Raw genomic sequence first — 20,830 nt, 5'->3', positions numbered from 1 at the left:
ATTTATTTTTTTTGTAAATTTAATCAAACTAATTCAAAAACTTATGGATATTTTATGACTTTTAATTACAAACTATTTGTTACTTTTTAATTAAGAGCAAGATACCAAGTGGTTGGTTTCTATTTTAGTTTCATAAAATTGTTTGAAAAAACTCTCTCATGTAAATAAAATAAATAAATAATTTTCCTCTTCAAGTAAATTTTACCATCCATTTTACTGTAAATTTAATTGCTCTGATTATGCCTTAAAATAACGTTTACATAGAAAATTTCACTTTTAGTAAAGGCAGAAGATAGATTCACCTTAAAAGGCAAAAAAAAAATAATAATAACACATACAAATCGAAAATAATCCAACTAATTAATTTTTTGGAAATTTTTATAGGCTCAAGAAAATTATTAGTTAACCTTTGATTAATAATAAATATTTCCTTTATTCTGTTAAGCTAATCGACTAAATCTGTTTTCATAAATAAATATACTATTTAATATTGATGGTATTTTAAATTTATTTGCTTTATTTATTTTTGGAATTTTATTTTAGATGTGATTATTTTATTATTTAGTTTGTATCTATTAAATAAACGAAATGTCAATGAAAAGGATAAAAGAAAATTATTGCTTTTTCACATCTAAAAATTTAATTTACAGATTAATATCCATCTGAATTTAAAAGTTAATTAAGAATTCATAAGCTAAATCGAACTTATTTCTGAGAAACAAATTACCAAGTTTTAAGATCATTTTCATAAAAATTTTTTTCCTCTTGATGGTTTTCATAATTAATTGGATCAATATTAAATATAAATTTTAATTTATCATAAAGTATTGTAAATTTATCATAAGAAAATATTTAGATTTAATTATCATTTGATCTCATTAAAATAACAAAAATTATACGAATCCATTTTCATTTACCCAATTTTTTTTTAATTAAATAAACTAATTTCGAATAATGTGACTTTAAAATAAATAAAAAACGCTTTTTATTAGAATTAGTTAAATTTTTACTTTTTCTTTTTAAATTTTTAAAAATCTTCTTTTTGCTTCTTGACTGACTGTCAATCTCTCTATAAAAGCTTTGTTTATCATGATTTCAATTTTCTTCTAGAGTTAGTAATAGAAATTTCTATTTCTTCAGATTCTGAAAATCTTCTTTAGAGTATGCAAAAGAGTTAAAAACATAACCACTATTAAGCTTTTTATTAAAAGTATTTTTAGATATCCTTTTCTAAACTCTTAGACTATTCTTAACTCTTATTTCTATGACTGTCTTTTTTTTTTTTTACTTATTTAGGCCTAAACTTAAATTTTATTATTCTCCTTCTTCGAAATCCTCTCTTTCTTCTTCTGCTTCCATTGCATTTTCATTTTTTTTGAGTTATTTCTACTTTTTTAATAAAATTTATATGAAATGATATAAAAAAAAGTAATATTTTAAATCAATAAATTTCATAATAATGCTTGACACTATTTTAAGCAAATTATATACATGTAGATTGATCATACTCAATATATTATAAGTCCTACTATTTAATAGTAATACTATTGGTATTAGTTGTTTATTCTTAGCTAATAAAAATTTTATTTAATTTTATGTTAATTATAGGTGGTATATTAAGATATTTAGTAATTTACATTATCTATCTTTTCTTATATTATTGAATTTCCAAAAATTTATAAAAATACTTTAACTTATTAAAAAAAATTTATGAAGACAAATTAGATCAAAAAAATTAAAATAAACCTAATAGCTAGTTTATTTTACACTCATTTTACTAAACAAATAAAATATAAAATACATACTCTTGATATTATTTTATTAATTCATTGCATTTATTGTTCATAATTATTATTTGATTATCTATATTTAAATTTATAGACAAATTTATCTATTATTTTTAAATCATTTATTAGTTTCATTTGATTTTGAATTTCATCCTTACTTTAATTTTCAAAATTACTCAACTATTAATGCTTCCTTTAAGATGCATTTACTTTAGTGACTTAATAAATTAAAATATAAACATAGATCTTTTTAAGATAGATTTTATTTAAAAAAATCTGAAATTTCAACTATATAGGAATAATCTGGGTAACTTAATACCTCTAGTTACTATCCTTCTAGCCAAACTCTCAACTCTAAAATACTATTTTCATCTAGCAATTATGTCTTATCTCCTTTTACAAATTTATCAATTCCATAGCCTCCTAAGTATTTCATCATATTATTTTCTAATCTAAAATAGTAGCTCATTTTATCATTAAATCCATAATAGTTATTGAAATTTTCATTTTTCATAATTCCTATCATAAAATTACTATCAAGTTCCTTTTGAAATTAAATCCTAAATATGTATTTTTTATCTCTTTCCAATATCTAAGAAATGCAATTAGTAGAATAATTTTTATAACTACCTTCGTAGTAATTTTCATTTATAGTTATTTCAAATTAGTTATTCATATTTTTAACTATTTCTACTCGCTAGTTTCCATCTCTAAAATTGCTTTTCTAAAATTATAGTTCATTCAAGATATTCTTCCCTTTTAACTATAATAAATCAAAGATAGGAAATTATTTTAAGGTATTTTCCAATTCAGGTTTTTCAAAAATAAATTAATCTATTATTTTTTATTGAACTCTGTATGTTTAACTATTATCAAAGTTTTATTGGTTTTCATTTAGATTTTATTTCTTTTTTACTATTTTAACAAACTCTTTTATATCATTTGTTTCTAGACTCCTCAAAATGTTAAAGCTTTATTCTTCAGAGAACATTTGATCTGTGTTTATATTTTTTGAAAAAGGATATGTTTCAATTAAGTATTTTATAAAGTTATCTCGATAATCATTTGAGATAAAATTGAATTTGTTATCAAGAACATTAAGTAGATTCGATATTTAAAATGAATTCTTAACTGATTAGAGGTGTTAAGAATCATCTTATATTTTGATCAAATGCTCAACATATTCATTTACACTGTTTATTTTTTCATCATTTAATTCTGAAAATCGGATTGCTTTTTTACCTTCTTGATACATTTTGTCAAATGAAATTTATTCAAAAAAGAATTTTAGATTTTACATTTATTGTCTAATTTAATACAAAAACTCTTCACTGCAATAATTGGTTTTGTTAGAAATTAATTTCATTAATTAATCTATTTTACTATTATCTTGTTATGGTAATCTATTTTTATTTAAGTGATTATCAGATATAACTTGACTTTATGTTTAATCTTCAAAAAAGTTAAGCTAATCTAAAAAATCTAATAAAAATATTTTACTTTTGTTTAATCTGTCAAAATCGATTAGCTGTTGAATTTTGTCGCATTGATTGAGTAACTCTTAAAGCAGCTGTGTATTTTTGCCTTTATTTAACTCTACTTGCTGAATGAATTCTTTACACGATTTTTGGTAGAGCGCAAAAGACTTATTCTAGTCTTACATGAGCAGTGATTTTAAGTTTTGAATTTAAGATATTTCTTGATACCTTTTCAAAATTTAGTCTTTGCTAAAAGGCATTTCAAGAGCTTGATTGATTGCTCTTTTCTAAGAGACATCAATTTTTTTAATGATTTCATCTTTTAGTTAAGTGAAATAAGAATTGATTTAATTGATTACGCTTTATGTTGAATTGAGATTCTTAGTCTTCAGATCAATATTCTGAATGATCTACTAATCATTGAGAGGTGGCCACTTATAATGAAAGTCAGATTCTGAATTTTCAATAATTTTTTAGATGAGCATGTAATTGGCACCTCTAAATTGTAAATCTTATTCGAAGCAATCAATACATTAGAATATGTTAGAGTTAGGAAGGGATGAAATTTCATTAACTTAGATAAAGGCAAATTTATTTTGAGGATGAAAGATACAATTTTATTGAATAGGAATACTATTTTGAGCTAATTAATCCATTTTATTTGATTGTTGAAAATGTATGTTTAGATATATTATTTATTATAAAACTTAAAATCTTAAATTTTTGAGATATTTTAGACTTATTAAATTAAAATAAGAAGGTTGAAATTTTATCTTAGAAAGCAAAAAAGAAATAATTATATAAACAAGTAAAAATAAATAAAGGTAATAGAATATTTAATGTTAATTTCTAAATAAGAACTAATATTTTAATAAAAAATATTTGAAATTTAAATTAGATTTTAATTAGAAAATATTTTATGTAATTAATATTTTTATTTAAATATGTAAGTAAAAAAAGAAAAAAATTCAAAAATGAATAGAAAAAAGGCATCAATCAATTAATTGCTAAAAAAATTTTTTCAAAATTTAATAAAAACAGGTACATAAAAAAATTAAAAAACAGAAAGTGTAAAATGAGCTTAAAATCAGAAAAATTAAATGAAATATCACCTTCTGTACCTGAAAACACAGTTGGTGATATTTTAATTACAGAGTTAGCAATCCATAATAGTATGCCTGCAGAAATTCAATAAAATTTAATGTTAGGTATTCATTCAGTCTTCATGCTTTTTTAGTTTTTTATTTATCAAATTTATAAGATATACATGTAATGATATTTAAAGTAGATAAGTGCAATTTAATTTTTGATTCAAAACTTATTTATTTACTTTGAATTCATAGATTTTAATTAATATGCTCGAATTAAGGGAAAAAAGAAAGAAATTCAAGTTTTTTTCATTCAATAATAATTAAACTTAGTAAATTTTATTTTAACTAGAATGATTTAAAAAATATCCCAAAACTTGAGAAAAAGCCTTATATTTTATCAAAAGTTTGTTAAAATTCAATAAAATAGTATGATAAATAGAATTAAAATATGGAATTAGCAAAACCAATTTAAAAGCATAAAATTTAAATTTAATATTTCAGATTGAAAAATAATATTGGAGATATTTTAATTACAGGATTAGCTTTTAATAAGAAAAAAAAAAAAAATTTATCCTTTAAAGTAATAGGTTTGTTGCTGAGCATATTAGAGGAAAAAATATCAAGCTAAAAAGATCCATAAATTATCAGCTTAAAGTTCATACTTAAGAGATTGATTAAAAGTAGTATCTTATGAATTCAGAGTTGAATATTAATGAAAAAACTACTCATCTTACAAATTTATCATAGTAATTACTTTAGAATTTAAGAAGAGAAATTTAATATCAACAATTAAGAGTTCATGCATTTACAATACAATTATTTCTTTAAAATAAGTAATTTTTGAAATAAGAGGTTAAAAAATTTTTATAATCATTTTTAAGTTGACAGAAATTCAATAAATTAATTCTAATAAAATTCCAAACTTAATCTTTTTAATAATTCATAAATTAAATAACTAATATTCAGAATTTTATCTAATTTATATTAATTATAAGTGGTTTATTAAGGTATTTAGTTACTTACTTATCTATCTTTTCTAATATTATTTAATTATCATTTTTATAAAAATACTTTAACATATTTAAAAAAATTTATGGAGAATAATAAGATCAAAAAATTAAAACAAACCTAATAGCTAATTTCTTTTTAACTCATTTTACTGAACCAATAAAATATAAAATACATGCTATGACTATTATTTTATTTTTACTTCATTGTATTTATTATTAATAATGATTATTTGATCATCTATATTTAAATTTATTAATAAATTCATTTTATTTTTAAATCATTCATTCATTTATTTATTTGATTTTGTATTTCATCCTTACTTTAATTTTCAAAATTACTCAACTATTAATGCTTCTTTTAAGATACATTTATGTTAGTGACTATTTAAACTGAAATATAAACATAGATCTTTTTAAGATAGATTTTATTTATATTCATCTTAGATTTCAACTTTATAGGAATAATCTGGGTAATTTAATACCTCAACTTACTATCCTTCTAGCCAAACTCTCAACTCTAAAATACTATTTTCATCTAGCAATTATGTCTTATCTCCTTTTACAAATTTATCTATTCCATAACCTCCTAAGTATTTCATCTTATTATTTACTAATCTAAAATAGTAGCTCATTTTATCTTGAAATCCATATTTGCTGTTGAAATTAACATTTTTCATAATTCCTATATTAAAATCACAATTCTCTCCCTTTTGAAATTAAATCCTAAATATGTATTTTTTATCTCTTTCCAATATCTAAGAAATGCAATTAGTAGAACAATTTCCATTCCTCCCTTAGTAGTTAGTTTCATTTATAGAAATTTCGAATTAGTTATTGATATTTTTAACTATTTCTATTCGCTAGTTTCCATCTCTAAAATTGCTTTTCTAAAATTATAGTTAATTCAAGATATTCTTCCCTTTTAACTATAATAAATCAAAGATAGGAAATTGTTTTAAGGTATTTTCCAATTCTCGTTTTTCAAAAATAAATGATTCTAGTATTTTTTATTGAACTCTGTACGTTTAACTATTTTCAAAGTTTTATTCGTTTTCATTTAGATTTTATTTCTTTTTTACTATTTTAACAAATTTATTTATATAATTTGTTTCTAAACTTCTCAAAATATTAAAGCTTTATTCTTCAGAGAACATTTCGTCTGTGTTTATATTTTTTGAAAATGGATATGTTTCAACTAAATATCTCATCAAGTTATCTCTATAGTTATTTGATACAAAATTGAATTTATTATCAAGAACATTTAGTAGATTCGATATTTAAAATGAATTTTTAACTGATTAGAGGTGTTAAGGATCATCTTATATTTTGATCAAATGCTCAACATATTCATTTACACTGTTTATTTTTTCATCATTTAATTCTGAAAATCTGATAGCTTTTTTACCTTCTTGATTCATTTTATCAAATGAAATTTATTCAAAAAAGAGACTTAGTTTTTACATTTATTATCTAATTTAATTCAAAAACTCTTCACTGCAATAATTGGTTTTGTTAGAAATTAATTTCATTAATTAATCTATTTTACTATTATCTTGTTATGGTAATCTATTATTATTTAAGTTATTATCAGATATAACTTGACTTTATGTTTAATCTTCAAAAAAGTTAAGCTAATCTAAAAAATCTAATAAAAATATTTTGCTTTTGTTTAATCTGTCAAAATCAATCAATTGCTAAATTTAGTCGCATTGATTGAGTAACTCTTAAAGCAGCTGTGTATTTTTGCCTTTATTTAACTCTACTTGCTAAATGAATTCTTTACACGATTTTTGGTAGAGCGCAAAAGATTTATTCTAGTCTTACATGAGCAGTGATTTTAAGTTTTGAATTTAAGATATTTCTTGATACCTTTTCAAAATTTACTCTTTACCAAATGGCATTTCTAGAGCTTGATTGATTGCTTTTTTCTAAGAGATATCTATTTTTTTAATGATTTCATCTTTTAGCTAAATGAAGTAAGAATTGATTTAATTGAGAACGCTTTATGTTGAATTGAGATTCTTAGCCTTCAAATGAATATTCTGAATGATCTGCTAATCATTGAGAGGTGGCCATTTATAATGAAAATCAGAATCTGAATTTTCAATAATTTTTTAGATGAGCATGTAATTGGCACCTCTAAATTGTAAATCTTATTCAAAGCAATCAACACATTAGAATATGTTAGAGTTAGGAAGGGATGAAATTTCATTAACTTAGATAAAGGCAAGTTTATTTTGAGGATGAAAGATACAATTTTATTGAATAGGAATACTATTTAGAGCTAATTAATCCATTTTATTTTATTTTTGAAAATGTATGTTTAGATATATTATTTATTATAAAACTTAATATCTTAAATTTTTGAGATTGTTTAGACTTATTAATAAAAATCAGAAGATTGAAATTTTATCATAAAAGCAAAAAAGAAATAATTATAAAAACAAGTAAAAATAAATAAAGGTAATAGAATATTTAATGTTAATTTCAAAATAAGAACTAATATTTTAATAAAAAGATATATGAATTTTAAAATTAGATTTTAATTAGAAAATTTATTTTTTGAAAACATTTTATGTAATTAATATTTTTATTTAAATATGAAAGTAAAAAAAGAAAAAAATTTAAAAATAAAAAAAAAAATAAATTTATTAAAAAATATATTTGAAAAAAAAAATATAAAAAGAAAAGTAGATCAAAAAATAAAAACAAAATGAAATTGCTAGCTGATTAGTTTTACACTCATTTTACTCAATCTATAAAATATAAATTACATATTATACCTATTATTATTTTACTTTATTGTATTTATTATTAATAATTATTATTAGATCCTCTTTATTTAATTTATAAACAAATTCATTCAACTATTATTTTTAAATCATTCATTTATATTTTTGATTTTGATTTTATTCTTCCTCCAATTTTCAAAATTACTCAACTATTAATGCTTCTTTTAAGATATATTTTAGTTAGTGCTAAAGTAAACCGAAATATAAACATAGATCTTTTTAAGATAGATTTTATTTCAAATAATCTTAGATTTCAACTTAATAGGAATAATCTGGGTAATTTAATACCTCAAGTTACTATCCTTCTAACCAAACTCTCAACTCTAAAATACTATTTTCATCTAGCAATTATGTCTTATCTCCTTTTACACATTTATCAATTCCATAATCTCCTTAGTATTTCATCTTATTATTTTCTAATTTAAAATAGTAGGTCATTTTATCTGTAAATCCATATTTGCTGTTGAAATTCTCATTTTTCATAATTCCTATATTAAAATCACAATTCTATCCCTTTTGAAATTAAATCCTAAATATGTATTTTTTATCTCTTTTCAATATCTAAGAAATGCAATTAGTTTAATAATTTTTATGACTCCCTTAGTAGTTAGTTTCATTTATAGAAATTTCAAATTAGTTATTCATATTTTTAACTATTTCTATTCGCTAGTTTCCATCATATAAATTGCTTTTCTAAAATTATAATTCATTCTAAATATTCTTCTCTTTTAACAATAATAAATCAAAGATAGGAAATTTTTTTAAGGTATTTTCCAATTCACGTTTTTCAAATCTAAATGATTTTAGTATTTTTTCTTGCACTCTGTATGTTTAACTATTTTCAAAGTTTTATTGGTTTTCATTTAGATTCTATTTCTTTTTTACTATTTTAACAAACTCTTTTATATAATCTGTTTCTAAACTCCTCAAAATATTAAAGCTTTATTCTTCAGAGAACATTTGGTCTGTGTTTATATTTTTTGAAAATGGATATGTTTCAATTAAGTATCTCATCAAGTTATCTCGATAATTATTTGAGATAAAATTGAATTTGTTATCAAGGAAATTGAGTAGATTCGATATTTAAATTGAATTCTTAACTGATTAGAGGTGTTAAGGATCATCTTATATTTTGATCAAATGCTCAACATATTCATTTACACTGTTTATTTTTTCATCATTTAATTCTGAAAATCTGATAGCTTTTTTACCTTCTTCATTCATTTTGTCAAATGAAATTTATTCAATAAAGAGACTTAGCTTTTACATTTATTGTCTAATTTCATTCAAAAACTATTGACTACAATAATTAGTTTTGTTAGAAATTAATTTCATTAATTAATCTATTTTACTATTATCTTGTTATGGTAATCTATTATTATTTAAGTGATTATCAGAACTCACTTGATTTTATGTTTAATCTTCAAAAAAGTTAAGCTAATCTAAAAAATCTAATAAAAATATTTTGCTTTTGTTTAATCTATCAAAATCAATTAATTGTTAAATTTAGTCGCATTGATTGAGCAACTCTTAAAGAAGCTGAGTATTTTTAGCTTTATTTAACTCTACTTACTAAATGAAATCTTTACACGATTTTTGGTAGAGCGCAAAAGATTTATTCTAGTCTTACATGAGCAGTGATTTTAAATTTTGAATTTAAGATATTTCTTAATACCTTTTCAAAATTTACTCTTTACCAAAAGGCATTTCAAGAGCTTGATTGATTGCTTTTTTCTAAGCGATATCGATCTTTTTAATGATTTCATCTTTTAGCTAAGTGAAGTAAGAATTGATTTAATTGAGAACGCTTTATGTTGAATTGAGATTCTTAGCCTTCAGATGAATATTTTGAATGATCTGCTAATCATTGAGAGGTGGCCATTTATAATGAAAATCAGATTCTGAATTTTCAATAATTTTTTAGATGAGCATGTAATTGGCACCTCTAAATTGTAAATCTTATTCAAAGCAATCAACACATTAGAATATGTTAGAGTTAGGTAGGGATGAAATTTCATTAACTTAGATAAAAGCAAGTTTATTTTGAGGATGAAAGATACAATTTTATTGAATAGGAATACTGTTTGGAGCTAATTAATCCATTTGATTTGATTGGTTGAATATGCTTAGATTTATTACTACAAAACTTAAAATCTTAAATTTTTGAGATTATTTTTATTTATTAAATAAAAATCAAAAAATTGAAATTTTATCATAGAAAGTATAAATGAAAAAAGTAAATAAATAAAGATTATATCTATAAGAATATTTATTGGATATTTTGAAGTAAGAAATAATATTCTAATAATATTTGAAATATAAATTAGATTTCGAATAAAGAAAATATAAAATTTTATTTTTTGAAATTGATATTTTTTTAAATATGAAGGTAAAAAAAATTAGATTAAAAAAAATCCAAAAACGAATAATATTTTCTTTTAAAGTAATTAAGCATGTTTATAATATTTTAAATATAAATTTATTATAAATTAAAAATATAATTAATTTTTTAAATTACATAATAAATTAAAAAATTAAAAAACAAAATAAAATTATTAAATTAATTAATCTATTTTAAAGCAAACCCAGGAATTAAATTCTTAATTCTCCACTTCCATAAGAATTTAATACCTGGAATTGCTATATTTTAATTACAATATTAGTTATAAATAAAATAACACAAAAGAAAATTAATTTATACTATAAATAATTAGGCTGCTGAGCATGTTAGTGGAAAAAATATCTAGCAATATAGGATACAGTTAACAAATATCCATAAATTGGCAACTTAAAGTTAATATTTATGAGATGATGTAAATAAAGTATCTTGTGATTTCAGAATTGAATATCAATGAAAGAATTGCTAATCTTCCGATTTTCATCAGAGTAAATACTTTAAAATCTTAAAAAATAAGAAAAAGGTTAGATAAAATTTAATATCAACAATTAAGAGTTTAAACCTTTACAATAGAATTATTTCATTTGAGATAAGTAATTTTTAAGATAAGATCTTTATAAATATTTTAATGATTTTTAAGTAAATAGAATTAAGGTAAATAAATAAATTCTTAAAAGAAAAATATTCATTAGGTTTGAAAATTGCAAATTAGATATTTTTAATCATTTATAAATTAAATAACTACTATAAAGAATTTTTATCTAATTTTATATTAATTGAAAGTGGTCTATTAAGGTATTTAGTTATTTATTTACTTATCGACTTTTTCTTATATTATTGAATTATCATCTATTTTAAAAATATTTTAACTTATTAAAAAAAATTTATTTATTAAAATATTTATTTTAATTTAAGAAAAAAAAATAATTAAAACAAACCTAATAGCTAGTTAATTTTACACTCATTTTACTGAACCAATAAAATATAAAATACATATTATGCCTATTATTTTTTACTTCATTCTATTTATTATTAATAACTATTATTCGAACCTCTATAATTAAATTATACAAATTCAAATATTATTTTTAAATCATTCATTAATTTGCTTATTTGATTTTTAATTTATCCCCACTTTAATTTTCAAAATTAATCAACTATTAATGCTTCTTTTAAGATATATTTTTGTTTGTGCCCACTTAAATAGAAATATAAACATAGATCTTTTTAAGATAGATTTTATTTATATTAATCTTAGATTTCAACTTTTTAGGAATAATCTGGGTAATTTAATACCTCAAGTTACTATCCTTCTAGCCAAACTCTCAACTCTAAAATTCTATTTTCATTTAGCAATTATGTAAAATCTCCTTTTACTAATTTATCAATTCCATAACCTCCTAAGTATTTCATCTTATTATTTTATAATTTAAAATAGTAGCTCATTTTATCATTATATCCTACATCTCTATTGAAATTCTCATTTTTCATTAATCCTATTAGAAAATCACAATTATCCTCTCCCTTTTCCTTAAGAAATTAAATTCTAAATATGTATTTTTTATCTCTTTCCAATATCTAAGAAATGCAATTAGTTGTACAATTTTTACAACTCTCTTAGTAGTTAGTTTCATTTATAGAAATTTCAAATTAGTTATTGATATTTTTAACTATTTCTATTCGCTAGTTTCCATCTTCTAAATTGCTTTTCTAAATTTATAGTTCATTTAAGATACTCTTCTCTTTTAACAATAATAAATCAAAGATGGGAAATTGTTTTAAGGTATTTTCCAATTCTGGTTTTTCAAATCTAAATGATTCTAGTATTTTTTATTGAGCTCTGTATGTCTAACTATTTTCAAAGTTTTATTGGTTTTCATTTAGATTTTATTTCTTTTTTACTATTCTAACAAACTCTTATATATAATTTGTTTCTAGACTCTTCAAAATATTAAAGCTTTATTCTTCAGAGAACATTTGGTCTGTGTTTATATTTTTTGAAAATGGATATGTTTCAATTAAGTATTTCATCAAGTTATCTCGATAATTATTTGAGATAAAATTGAATTTGCTATCAAAGACATTGAGTAGATTCGAGATTTAAACTGAATTCTTAACTGATTAGAGGTGTTAAGGATCATCTTATATTTTGATCAAATGCTCGATATATTCATTTACATTGTTTATTTTTTCATCATTTAATTCTGAAAATCTGATAGCTTTTTTACCTTCTTGATTCATTTTGTCAAATGAAATTTATTCAAAAAAGAATCTTAGATTTTACATTTATTGTCTAATTTGATTCAAAAACTCTTCACTGCAATAATTGGTTTTGTTAGAAATTAAATTCATTAATTAATCTATTTTACTATTATTTTATTATGGTAACATATTATTATTTAATTGATTATCAGATCTCACTTGACTTTATGTTTAATCTTCAAAAAAGTTAAGCTAATCTAAAAAATCTAATAAAAATATTTTGCTTTTGTTTAATTTGTCTAAATCAATTAATTGTTAAATTTAATCGCATTGATTGAGCAACTCTTAAAGAAGCTGAGTATTTTTAGCTTTATTTAACTCTACTTACTAAATGAAATCTTTACACGATTTTTGGTAGAGCGCAAAAGATTTATTCTAGTCTTACATGAGCAGTGATTTTAAATTTTGTATTTAAGATATTTCTTGATACCTTTTCAAAATTTACTCTTTACCAAAAGGCATTTCAAGAGCTTGATTGATTGCTTTTTTCTAAGCGATATCGATTTTTTTAATGATTTCATCTTTTAGCTAAGTGAAGTAAGAATTTATTTAATTGAGAACGCTTTATGTTGAATTGAGATTCTTAGCCTTCAAATGAATATTTTGAACAATCTGCTAATCATTGAGAGGTGGCCATTTATAATGAAAGTCAGATTCTGAATTTTCAATAATTTTTTAGATGAGCATGTAATTGACATCTCTAAATTGTAAATCTTATTCGAAGCAATCAACACATTTGAATATGTTAGAGTTAGGAAGGGATGAAATTTCATTAACTTAGATAAAGGCAAGTTTATTTTAAGGATGAAAGATACAATTTTATTGAATAGGAATACTATTTGGAGCTAATTAATCCATTTGATTTGATTGATTGAATATGCTTAGTTAGATATATTATTTATTACAAAATATAAAATCTTAAATATTTGAAATTGTTTTGATTTATTAAATAAAAATCAGAAGATTGAAATATTATCATAGAAAGCAAAAAAGAAATAAGTAAATAAACAAATAAAAATAAATAAAGATTTGAATATTTAATGTTAACTTCAAATAAAGAACTAATATTCTAATTAAGAAATTGGAAATTTAAATTGGATTTTAAATAGAGAATATATAAAAAATGTATTTTTGAAAATATTTTATATAATTGAATTTTTAAAATATGAAAGTAAAAAGAGAAAAAAGATTCAAAAATGAATAAAGCTTAAAAAACTCATTTTCAGAATTTTATTTAATTTTATGTTAATTGTTACTGGTCTATTAAGGTATTTATTTATTTATTTAGTTACACTAATAAAAATATTTTAACTTTTTAAAAAAATGAATAAGAATATTTATTTGAAAAAATAAATCATGAAAAAAATAGAACAAAAAAATAAAATAGAATTAATAGTTAGTTTACTTTACACTAATTTTACTGAATCAATAAAATATAAAATATATTTATGACTATTATTTTTTCACTACATTGTATTTATTATTAATAATCATTATTCCAATCTCTATATTTCAATATATAAACAAATTCAACTATTATTTTTAATTCCTTCATTAATTTGTTTATTTGATTTTGAATTTATCCTTACTTTAATTTTCAAAATTACTCAACTATTAATGCTTCTTTTAAGATATATTTTTGTTAGTGCACAAATAAATGAAAATATAAACATAGATCTTTTTAAGATAGATTTTATTTATATTCATCTTAGATTTCAACTTTATAGGAATAATCTGGGTAATTTAATACCTCAAGTTACTATCCTTCTAACCAAACTCTCAACTCTAAAATACTATTTTCATCTAGCAATTATGTCTTATCTCCTTTTACTAATTTATCAATTCCATAACCTCCATAGTATTTCATCTTATTATTTTCTAATCTAAAACTGCAGCTCAATTAATCTTCATATCCACCTTGGCTATTGAAATTATCATTTTTCATTAATCCTATTTGAGAATAACAATCCTTTCCCTTTTGAAATTAAATCCTAAATATATATTTTTTATCTCTTTTCAATATCTAAGAAATGCAATTAGTAACCCAATTTTTTTTACTCCCTTAGTAGTTAGTTTCATTTATAGAAATTTCAAATTAGTTATTGATATTTTTAACTATTTCTATTCGCTAGTTTCCATCATGTAAATTGCTTTTCTAAAATTATAGTTCATTCAAGATATTCTTCCCTTTTAACAATAATAAATCAAAGATAGGAAATTGTTTTAAGGTATTTTCCAATTCAAGTTTTTCAAAAATAAATGATTCTAGTATTTTTTATTGAACGCTGTATGTTTAACTATTTTCAAAGTTTTATTGGTTTTCATTTAGATTCTATTTCTTTTTTACTATTTTAACAAACTCTTTTATATAATTTGTTTCTAAACTCCTCAAAATATTAAAGCTTTATTCTTCAGAGAACATTTGATCTGTGTTTATATTTTTTGAAAATGGATATGTTTCAACTAAGTATCTCATCAAGTTATCTCGATAATTATTTGTGATAAAATTGAATTTGTTATCAAGAATATTAAGGAGATTCGATATTTATAATGAATTCTTAACTGATTAGAGATGCTAAGGATCATCTTATATTTTGATCAAATGCTCAACATATTCATTTACACTGTTTATTTTTTCATCATTTAATTCTGAAAATCTGATAGCTTTTTTACCTTCTTGATTCATTTTGTCAAATGAAATTTATTCAATAAAGAGACTTAGCTTTTACATTTATTGTCTAATTTCATTCAAAAACTCTTCACTGCAATAATTGGTTTTGTTAGAAATTAATTTCATTAATTAATCTATTTTACTATTATCTTGTTATGATAATATATTATTATTTAAGTTATTATCAGATCTCACTTGACTTTATGTTTAATCTTCAAAAAAGTTAAGCTAATCTAAAAAATCTAATAAAAATATTTTGCTTTTGTTTAATCTGTCAAAATCAATCAATTGTTAAATTTAATCACATTGATTTAACAACTCTTAAAGAAGCTGTGTATTTTTACCTTTATTTAACTCTACTTACTAAATGAAGTCTTTACATGATTTTTGGTAGAGCGCAAAAGACTTATTCGAGTCTTACACGAGCAGTGATTTTAAGTTTTGAATTTAAGATATTTCTTGATACCTTTTCAAAATTTACTCTTTGCCAAAAGGCATTTCAAGAGCTTGATTGATTGCTTTTTTCTAAGAGACATCTATTTTTTTAATGATTTCATCTTTTAGCTAAGTGAAGTAAGAATTGATTTAATTGATAACGCTTTATGTTGAATTGAGATTCTTAGCCTTCAAATGAATATTCTGAATGATCTGCTAATCATTGAGAGGTGGCCATTTATAATGAAAATCTGATTCTGAATTTTCAATAATTTTTTAGATGAGCATGTAATTGGCACCTCTAAATTGTAAATCTTATTCAAAGCAATCAACACATTAGAATATGTTAGAGTTAGGAACGGATGAAATTTCATTAACTTAGATAAAAGCAAGTTTATTTTGAGGATGAAAAATACAATTTTATTGAATAGGAATACTGTTTGGAGCTAATTAATCCATTTTATTTGATTGATTAAATATGCTTAGATTTATTGCTACAAAACTTAAAATCTTAAATATTTGAGATTGTTTTGATTTATTAAATAAAAATCAGAAAATAGAAAGTAAAATAAATAAGTAAATAAACAAATAAAAAATAAAAATATGTTATATCTATCTATCGATCTATTAGAATATTTATTTAGTGTATATTTTAAAATAAGAAATAATAGAGTAGTCAGAAAGATATTTTACAAATTGAATTTTATTCTAATCAAACTAAATACAAAACATTAAAAACTATCAACTATATTTACATTCAATACTTACAAATATCACATTTTAATTTTATTATTTTTTCACAACTTGATCTCCAGATTTCAAATTAAAACAAATTTTCAAAGATTCCATCAATTTTTTATAAAAAAATTTACAAAGATTTTGAAAATTTAATCTAAGTTTTTTTTTAAGCTAAAAATTTGTCTAACTTTCTTTAAATTAAATAAATATTCATTAGTAATGCCAATCCAAAATAAAAAAGGCATTTAACTCTAGATATTTTTAATATTTCATAAATTAAAAAACTAATATTAAGAATTTTAAAATATTTTATTTTAATTCTAAATGGTCTATTTAGTTACTTATCTATTTATATTATTGAATTTTTATTTCTAATATAAATATTTTAGCTTATTAAAAAAATGAATTATTAGAATATTTATTTGAAAAAAAAAATAATGAGAAAAATTAGAACAAACAAATTATATCATATCTAATAGTTAGTTTGCTTTTCACTAAATTTACTGAATCATTAAAATATAAAATATTAATATGCCTATTATTTTTTTACTACATCGTATTTATAATTAACAATTATTATATTCATTTATTTATTTGATTTTTATTTCATCCTTACTTACATTAATTTTCAAAACTGCTCAACTATTAATATTTCTTTTAAGATATATTTATGTTAGTTCTCTTGTAAATAGAAATATAAACATAGATCTTTTTATGATAGATTTTATTTATATTCGTCTTAGATTTCAACTTTATAGGAATAATCTGGGTAATTTAATACCTCAACTTACTATCCTTCTAACCAAACTCTCAACTCTAAAGTACAATTTTCATCTAGCAATTATGTCTTATCTCCTTTTACAAACTTATCAATTCCAAAACCTCCATAGTATTTCATCTTATTATTTTATAATCTAAAATGGTAGCTCATTTTATCTTAATTTCCCTGTTATCTATTGAAATTCTCATTTTTCATAATTCCTATCATAGAACTACCATAATTAGCATAAGCTCCCTTTTGAAATTAAATCCTAAATATATATTTTTTATCTCTTTCTAATATCTAAGAAATGCAATAAGTAGAACAATTTTTACAACTCCCTTAGTAGTTAGTTTCATTTATAGAAATTTCAAATTTGTTATTCATATTTTTAATAATTTCTATTCGCTAAATTCCATTCATTAAAATTGCTTTTCTAAAATTATAGTTCATTCAAAATATACTTCTCTTTTAACAATGATAATAAATCAAAGATAGGAAATTGTTTTAAGGTATTTTCCAATTCAGATTATATATGAATAAAGTTTTATTGGTTTTCACTTAGATTGTATTTATTTTTTACTATTTTAACAAACTCTTTTATATAATTTGTATCTATACACCTTAAAATATTAAAGCTTTATTCTTCAGAGAACATTTGGTCTGTGTTTATATTTTTTGAAAATGGATATGTTTCAATTAAGTATCTCATCAAGTTATCTGGATAATTTTTTGAGATAAAATTGAAATTGTTATCAAGTACATAGAATAGATTTGATATTTAAACTGAATTCTTAACTGATTAGAGGTGTTAAGGATCATCTTATATTTTGATTAAATGCTCAACATATTCATTTATACTGTTTATTTTTTTATCATTTAATTCTGAAAATCGGATAGCTTTTTTACCTTCTTAATTCATTTTATCAAATGAAATTTATTCAATAAAGAGACTTAGTTTTTACATTTATTGTCTAATTTGATTCAAAAACACTTCACTGCAATAATTGGTTTTGTTAGAAATTAAATTCATTAATTAATCTATTTTACTATTATCTTATTATGGTAAAATAATATTATTTAAGTGATTTTCAGAGCTGACTTGACTTTATGTTTAATCTTCAAAAAAGTTAAGCTAATCTAAAAAATCTAATAAAAATACTTTGCTTTTGTTTAATCTATCAAAATCAATTAATAGTTCAATTTATTCGCATTAATTAAGCAACTCTTAAAGCAGTTGTGTATTTTTATCTTTATTTAATTCTACTTACTAAATGAATTCTTTACATGATTTTTATTAGAGCTCAAAAGACTTATTATAGTCTTACATGAGTAGTGATTTTAAATTTTGAATTTAAGATATTTCTTGATACCTTTTCAAAATTTAGTCTTTGCTAAAAGGCATTTGGAGAGCTTGATTGATTGCTTTTTTCTAAGAGGCATCGATTTTTTTTATGATTTCATCTTTTAGCTAAGTGAAGTAAGAATTGATTTAATTGAGGACGCTTTATGTTGAATTGAGATTCTTAGCTTTCAGATCAATATTCTGAATGATCTGCTAATCATTGAGTGGCGGCCATTTATAATGAAAGTCAGATTCTGAATTTTCAATATTTTTTTAGATGAGCATATAATTGGCACCTCTAAATTGTAAATCTTATTCAAAACAATCAACACATTAGAATATGTTAGAGTTAGGAAGGGATGAAATTTCCTTAACTTATATAAAAGCGAGTTTATTTTGAGGATGAAAGATGCAATTTTATTGAATAGGAATGCTGTTTGGAGCTAATTAATCCATTTATTTGATTGATTAAATATGCTTAGATATATAATAGCTCTTCCAGGTATTAATTAAATTTTTATGGATGTGAAAAATTAAGAATTTAATTCCTGGATTTGTTATTAATAAAGTATATTAGTTAATGAAATAATTTTATTCTACTTTTTTTATAAGAAATTTTTTTTATAATATTTGAATATAAATATGTAAATTAAGAAATTAATTATATTTTTAATTTTTTATTTTATAATATTACAAATATGCTTAATTATTTTAAAAGAAAATATTAATTTATTATTAAAACTCAATTTTTTAAAAAAATATAATTAAAATTTTATAAAAAGTAAAATTTTAAAATAACAAATTTAACTATTATTTTTAAATCATTTATTCATTAATTTATTTGATTTTAAATTTAACCTTACTTTAATTTTCAAAATTACTCAACTATTAATGCTTCTTTTAAGATATATTTATCTTAGTGCCCACCTAAATAGAAATATAAACTTAGATCTTTTTATGATAGATTTTATTTATATCCATCTTAGATTTCAACTTAATAGGAATAATCTGGGTAATTTAATACCTCAACTTACTATCCTTCTAACCAAACTCTCAACTCTAAAATACTATTTTCATCTAGCAATTATGTCTTATCTCCTTTTACAAATTTATCAATTCCATACTATCCATAGTATTTCATCTTATTATTTTCTAATTTAAAATAGTAGCTCATTTTATCATTACATCCTTAATTGCTATTGAAATTATCATTTTTCATCAATCCTATCACAAATATACTACTAAATCCCTTTTGAAATTAAATCCTAAATATGTATTTTTTATCTCTTTCCAATATCTAAGAAATGCAATTAGTAGGCCAATCTTTTTTACTCCCTTAGTAGTTTGTTTCATTTATAGAAATTTCAAATTAGTTATTCATATTTTTAACTATTTCTATTCGCTAGTTTCCATCATTTATATTGCTTTTCTAAAATTATAATTCATTCAAGATATTCTTCCCTTTTAACAATAATAAATCAAAGATAGGAAATTGTTTTAAGGTATTTTCCAATTCTGGTTTTTCAAAAATAAATGATTCTAGTATTTTTTATTGAACTCTGTATGTTTAACTATTTTCAAAGTTTTATTGTTTTTCATTTAGATTCTATTTCTTTTTTACTATTTTAACAAACTCTTTTATATAATTTGTTTCTAGACTCCTTAAAATATTAAAACTTTATTATTCAGAGAACATTTGGTCTGTGTTTATATTTTTTGAAAATGGATATGTTTCTATTAAGTATCTCATCATGTTATCTTGATAATTATTTGATATAAAATTGAATTTATTATCAAAAACATTAAGTAGATTTGATATTTAAAATGAATTCTTAACTGATTAGAGGTGTTAAGGATCATCTTATATTTAGATCAAATGCTCAACATATTCATTTACACTGTTTATTTTTTCATCATTTAATTCTGAAAATCGGATAGATTTTTTACCTTCTTAATTCATTTTGTCAAATGAAATTTATTCAAAAAAGAGACTTAGTTTTTACATTTATTGTCTAATTTGATTCAAAAACACTTCACTGCAATAATTTGTTTTTGTTAGAAAT

At 21.0% G+C, this 20,830-nt stretch overlaps 8 protein-coding genes across 8 annotated transcripts in view; all 8 read right to left on the bottom strand. All coding sequences in view use genetic code 6, as the record gives it.

The window, feature by feature from the left end:
• Window positions 1-878: 878 nt before the first annotated feature.
• On the bottom strand, window positions 879-4,542 carry TTHERM_00833640 (hypothetical protein). Its single transcript, XM_001013671.2, has one exon. It carries the CDS (start codon window positions 3,919-3,921, stop codon window positions 1,954-1,956), a length of 1,968 nt encoding a protein of 655 aa, XP_001013671.2. The 5' UTR covers window positions 3,922-4,542; the 3' UTR covers window positions 879-1,953.
• Window positions 4,543-5,695: 1,153 nt separating this feature from the next.
• TTHERM_000833639 (hypothetical protein) lies at window positions 5,696-7,663 on the bottom strand (the record flags this gene model as incomplete). Its single annotated transcript, XM_012797029.1, has 1 exon — window positions 5,696-7,663. The coding sequence occupies one exon, from the start codon at window positions 7,661-7,663 to the stop codon at window positions 5,696-5,698; it is 1,968 nt and encodes a 655-aa protein (XP_012652483.1).
• Window positions 7,664-8,293: 630 nt separating this feature from the next.
• On the bottom strand, window positions 8,294-10,261 carry TTHERM_000833638 (hypothetical protein; the record flags this gene model as incomplete). Its single annotated transcript, XM_012797028.1, has 1 exon — window positions 8,294-10,261. One exon carries the CDS (start codon window positions 10,259-10,261, stop codon window positions 8,294-8,296), a length of 1,968 nt encoding a protein of 655 aa, XP_012652482.1.
• A 1,438-nt stretch (window positions 10,262-11,699) lies between these two features.
• TTHERM_00833620 (hypothetical protein) lies at window positions 11,700-13,676 on the bottom strand (the record flags this gene model as incomplete). The annotated part of the gene is made up of 1 exon (XM_001013669.2): window positions 11,700-13,676. One exon carries the CDS (start codon window positions 13,674-13,676, stop codon window positions 11,700-11,702), a length of 1,977 nt encoding a protein of 658 aa, XP_001013669.2.
• A 739-nt stretch (window positions 13,677-14,415) lies between these two features.
• TTHERM_000833619 (hypothetical protein) lies at window positions 14,416-16,383 on the bottom strand (the record flags this gene model as incomplete). The annotated part of the gene is made up of 1 exon (XM_012797027.1): window positions 14,416-16,383. The coding sequence occupies one exon, from the start codon at window positions 16,381-16,383 to the stop codon at window positions 14,416-14,418; it is 1,968 nt and encodes a 655-aa protein (XP_012652481.1).
• Window positions 16,384-17,268: 885 nt separating this feature from the next.
• TTHERM_00833610 (zinc carboxypeptidase family protein) lies at window positions 17,269-19,223 on the bottom strand (the record flags this gene model as incomplete). The annotated part of the gene is made up of 3 exons (XM_001013668.2): window positions 17,269-17,370; window positions 17,444-17,677; window positions 18,006-19,223. The coding sequence occupies 3 exons, from the start codon at window positions 19,221-19,223 to the stop codon at window positions 17,269-17,271; spliced, it is 1,554 nt and encodes a 517-aa protein (XP_001013668.2).
• Window positions 19,224-19,638: 415 nt separating this feature from the next.
• TTHERM_000832620 (hypothetical protein) lies at window positions 19,639-20,727 on the bottom strand (the record flags this gene model as incomplete). Its single annotated transcript, XM_012797026.1, has 1 exon — window positions 19,639-20,727. One exon carries the CDS (start codon window positions 20,725-20,727, stop codon window positions 19,639-19,641), a length of 1,089 nt encoding a protein of 362 aa, XP_012652480.1.
• Window positions 20,728-20,800: 73 nt separating this feature from the next.
• TTHERM_00832610 (hypothetical protein) overlaps window positions 20,801-20,830 on the bottom strand; it is a gene marked incomplete at both ends in the record, with an annotated part of 735 nt that continues 705 nt past the window's right edge. Inside the window, one exon of the mRNA XM_001013667.3 lies at window positions 20,801-20,830. This exon is cut by the window's right edge and continues 705 nt beyond it. Coding sequence (XP_001013667.3) covers window positions 20,801-20,830 — 30 coding nt within the window.

Source organism: Tetrahymena thermophila (assembly GCF_000189635.1).
Source record: "Tetrahymena thermophila SB210 genomic scaffold scf_8254672, whole genome shotgun sequence".
Classification (NCBI taxonomy): domain Eukaryota; phylum Ciliophora; class Oligohymenophorea; order Hymenostomatida; family Tetrahymenidae; genus Tetrahymena; species Tetrahymena thermophila.
This window is presented reverse-complemented; position numbering and strand designations above follow the sequence as displayed.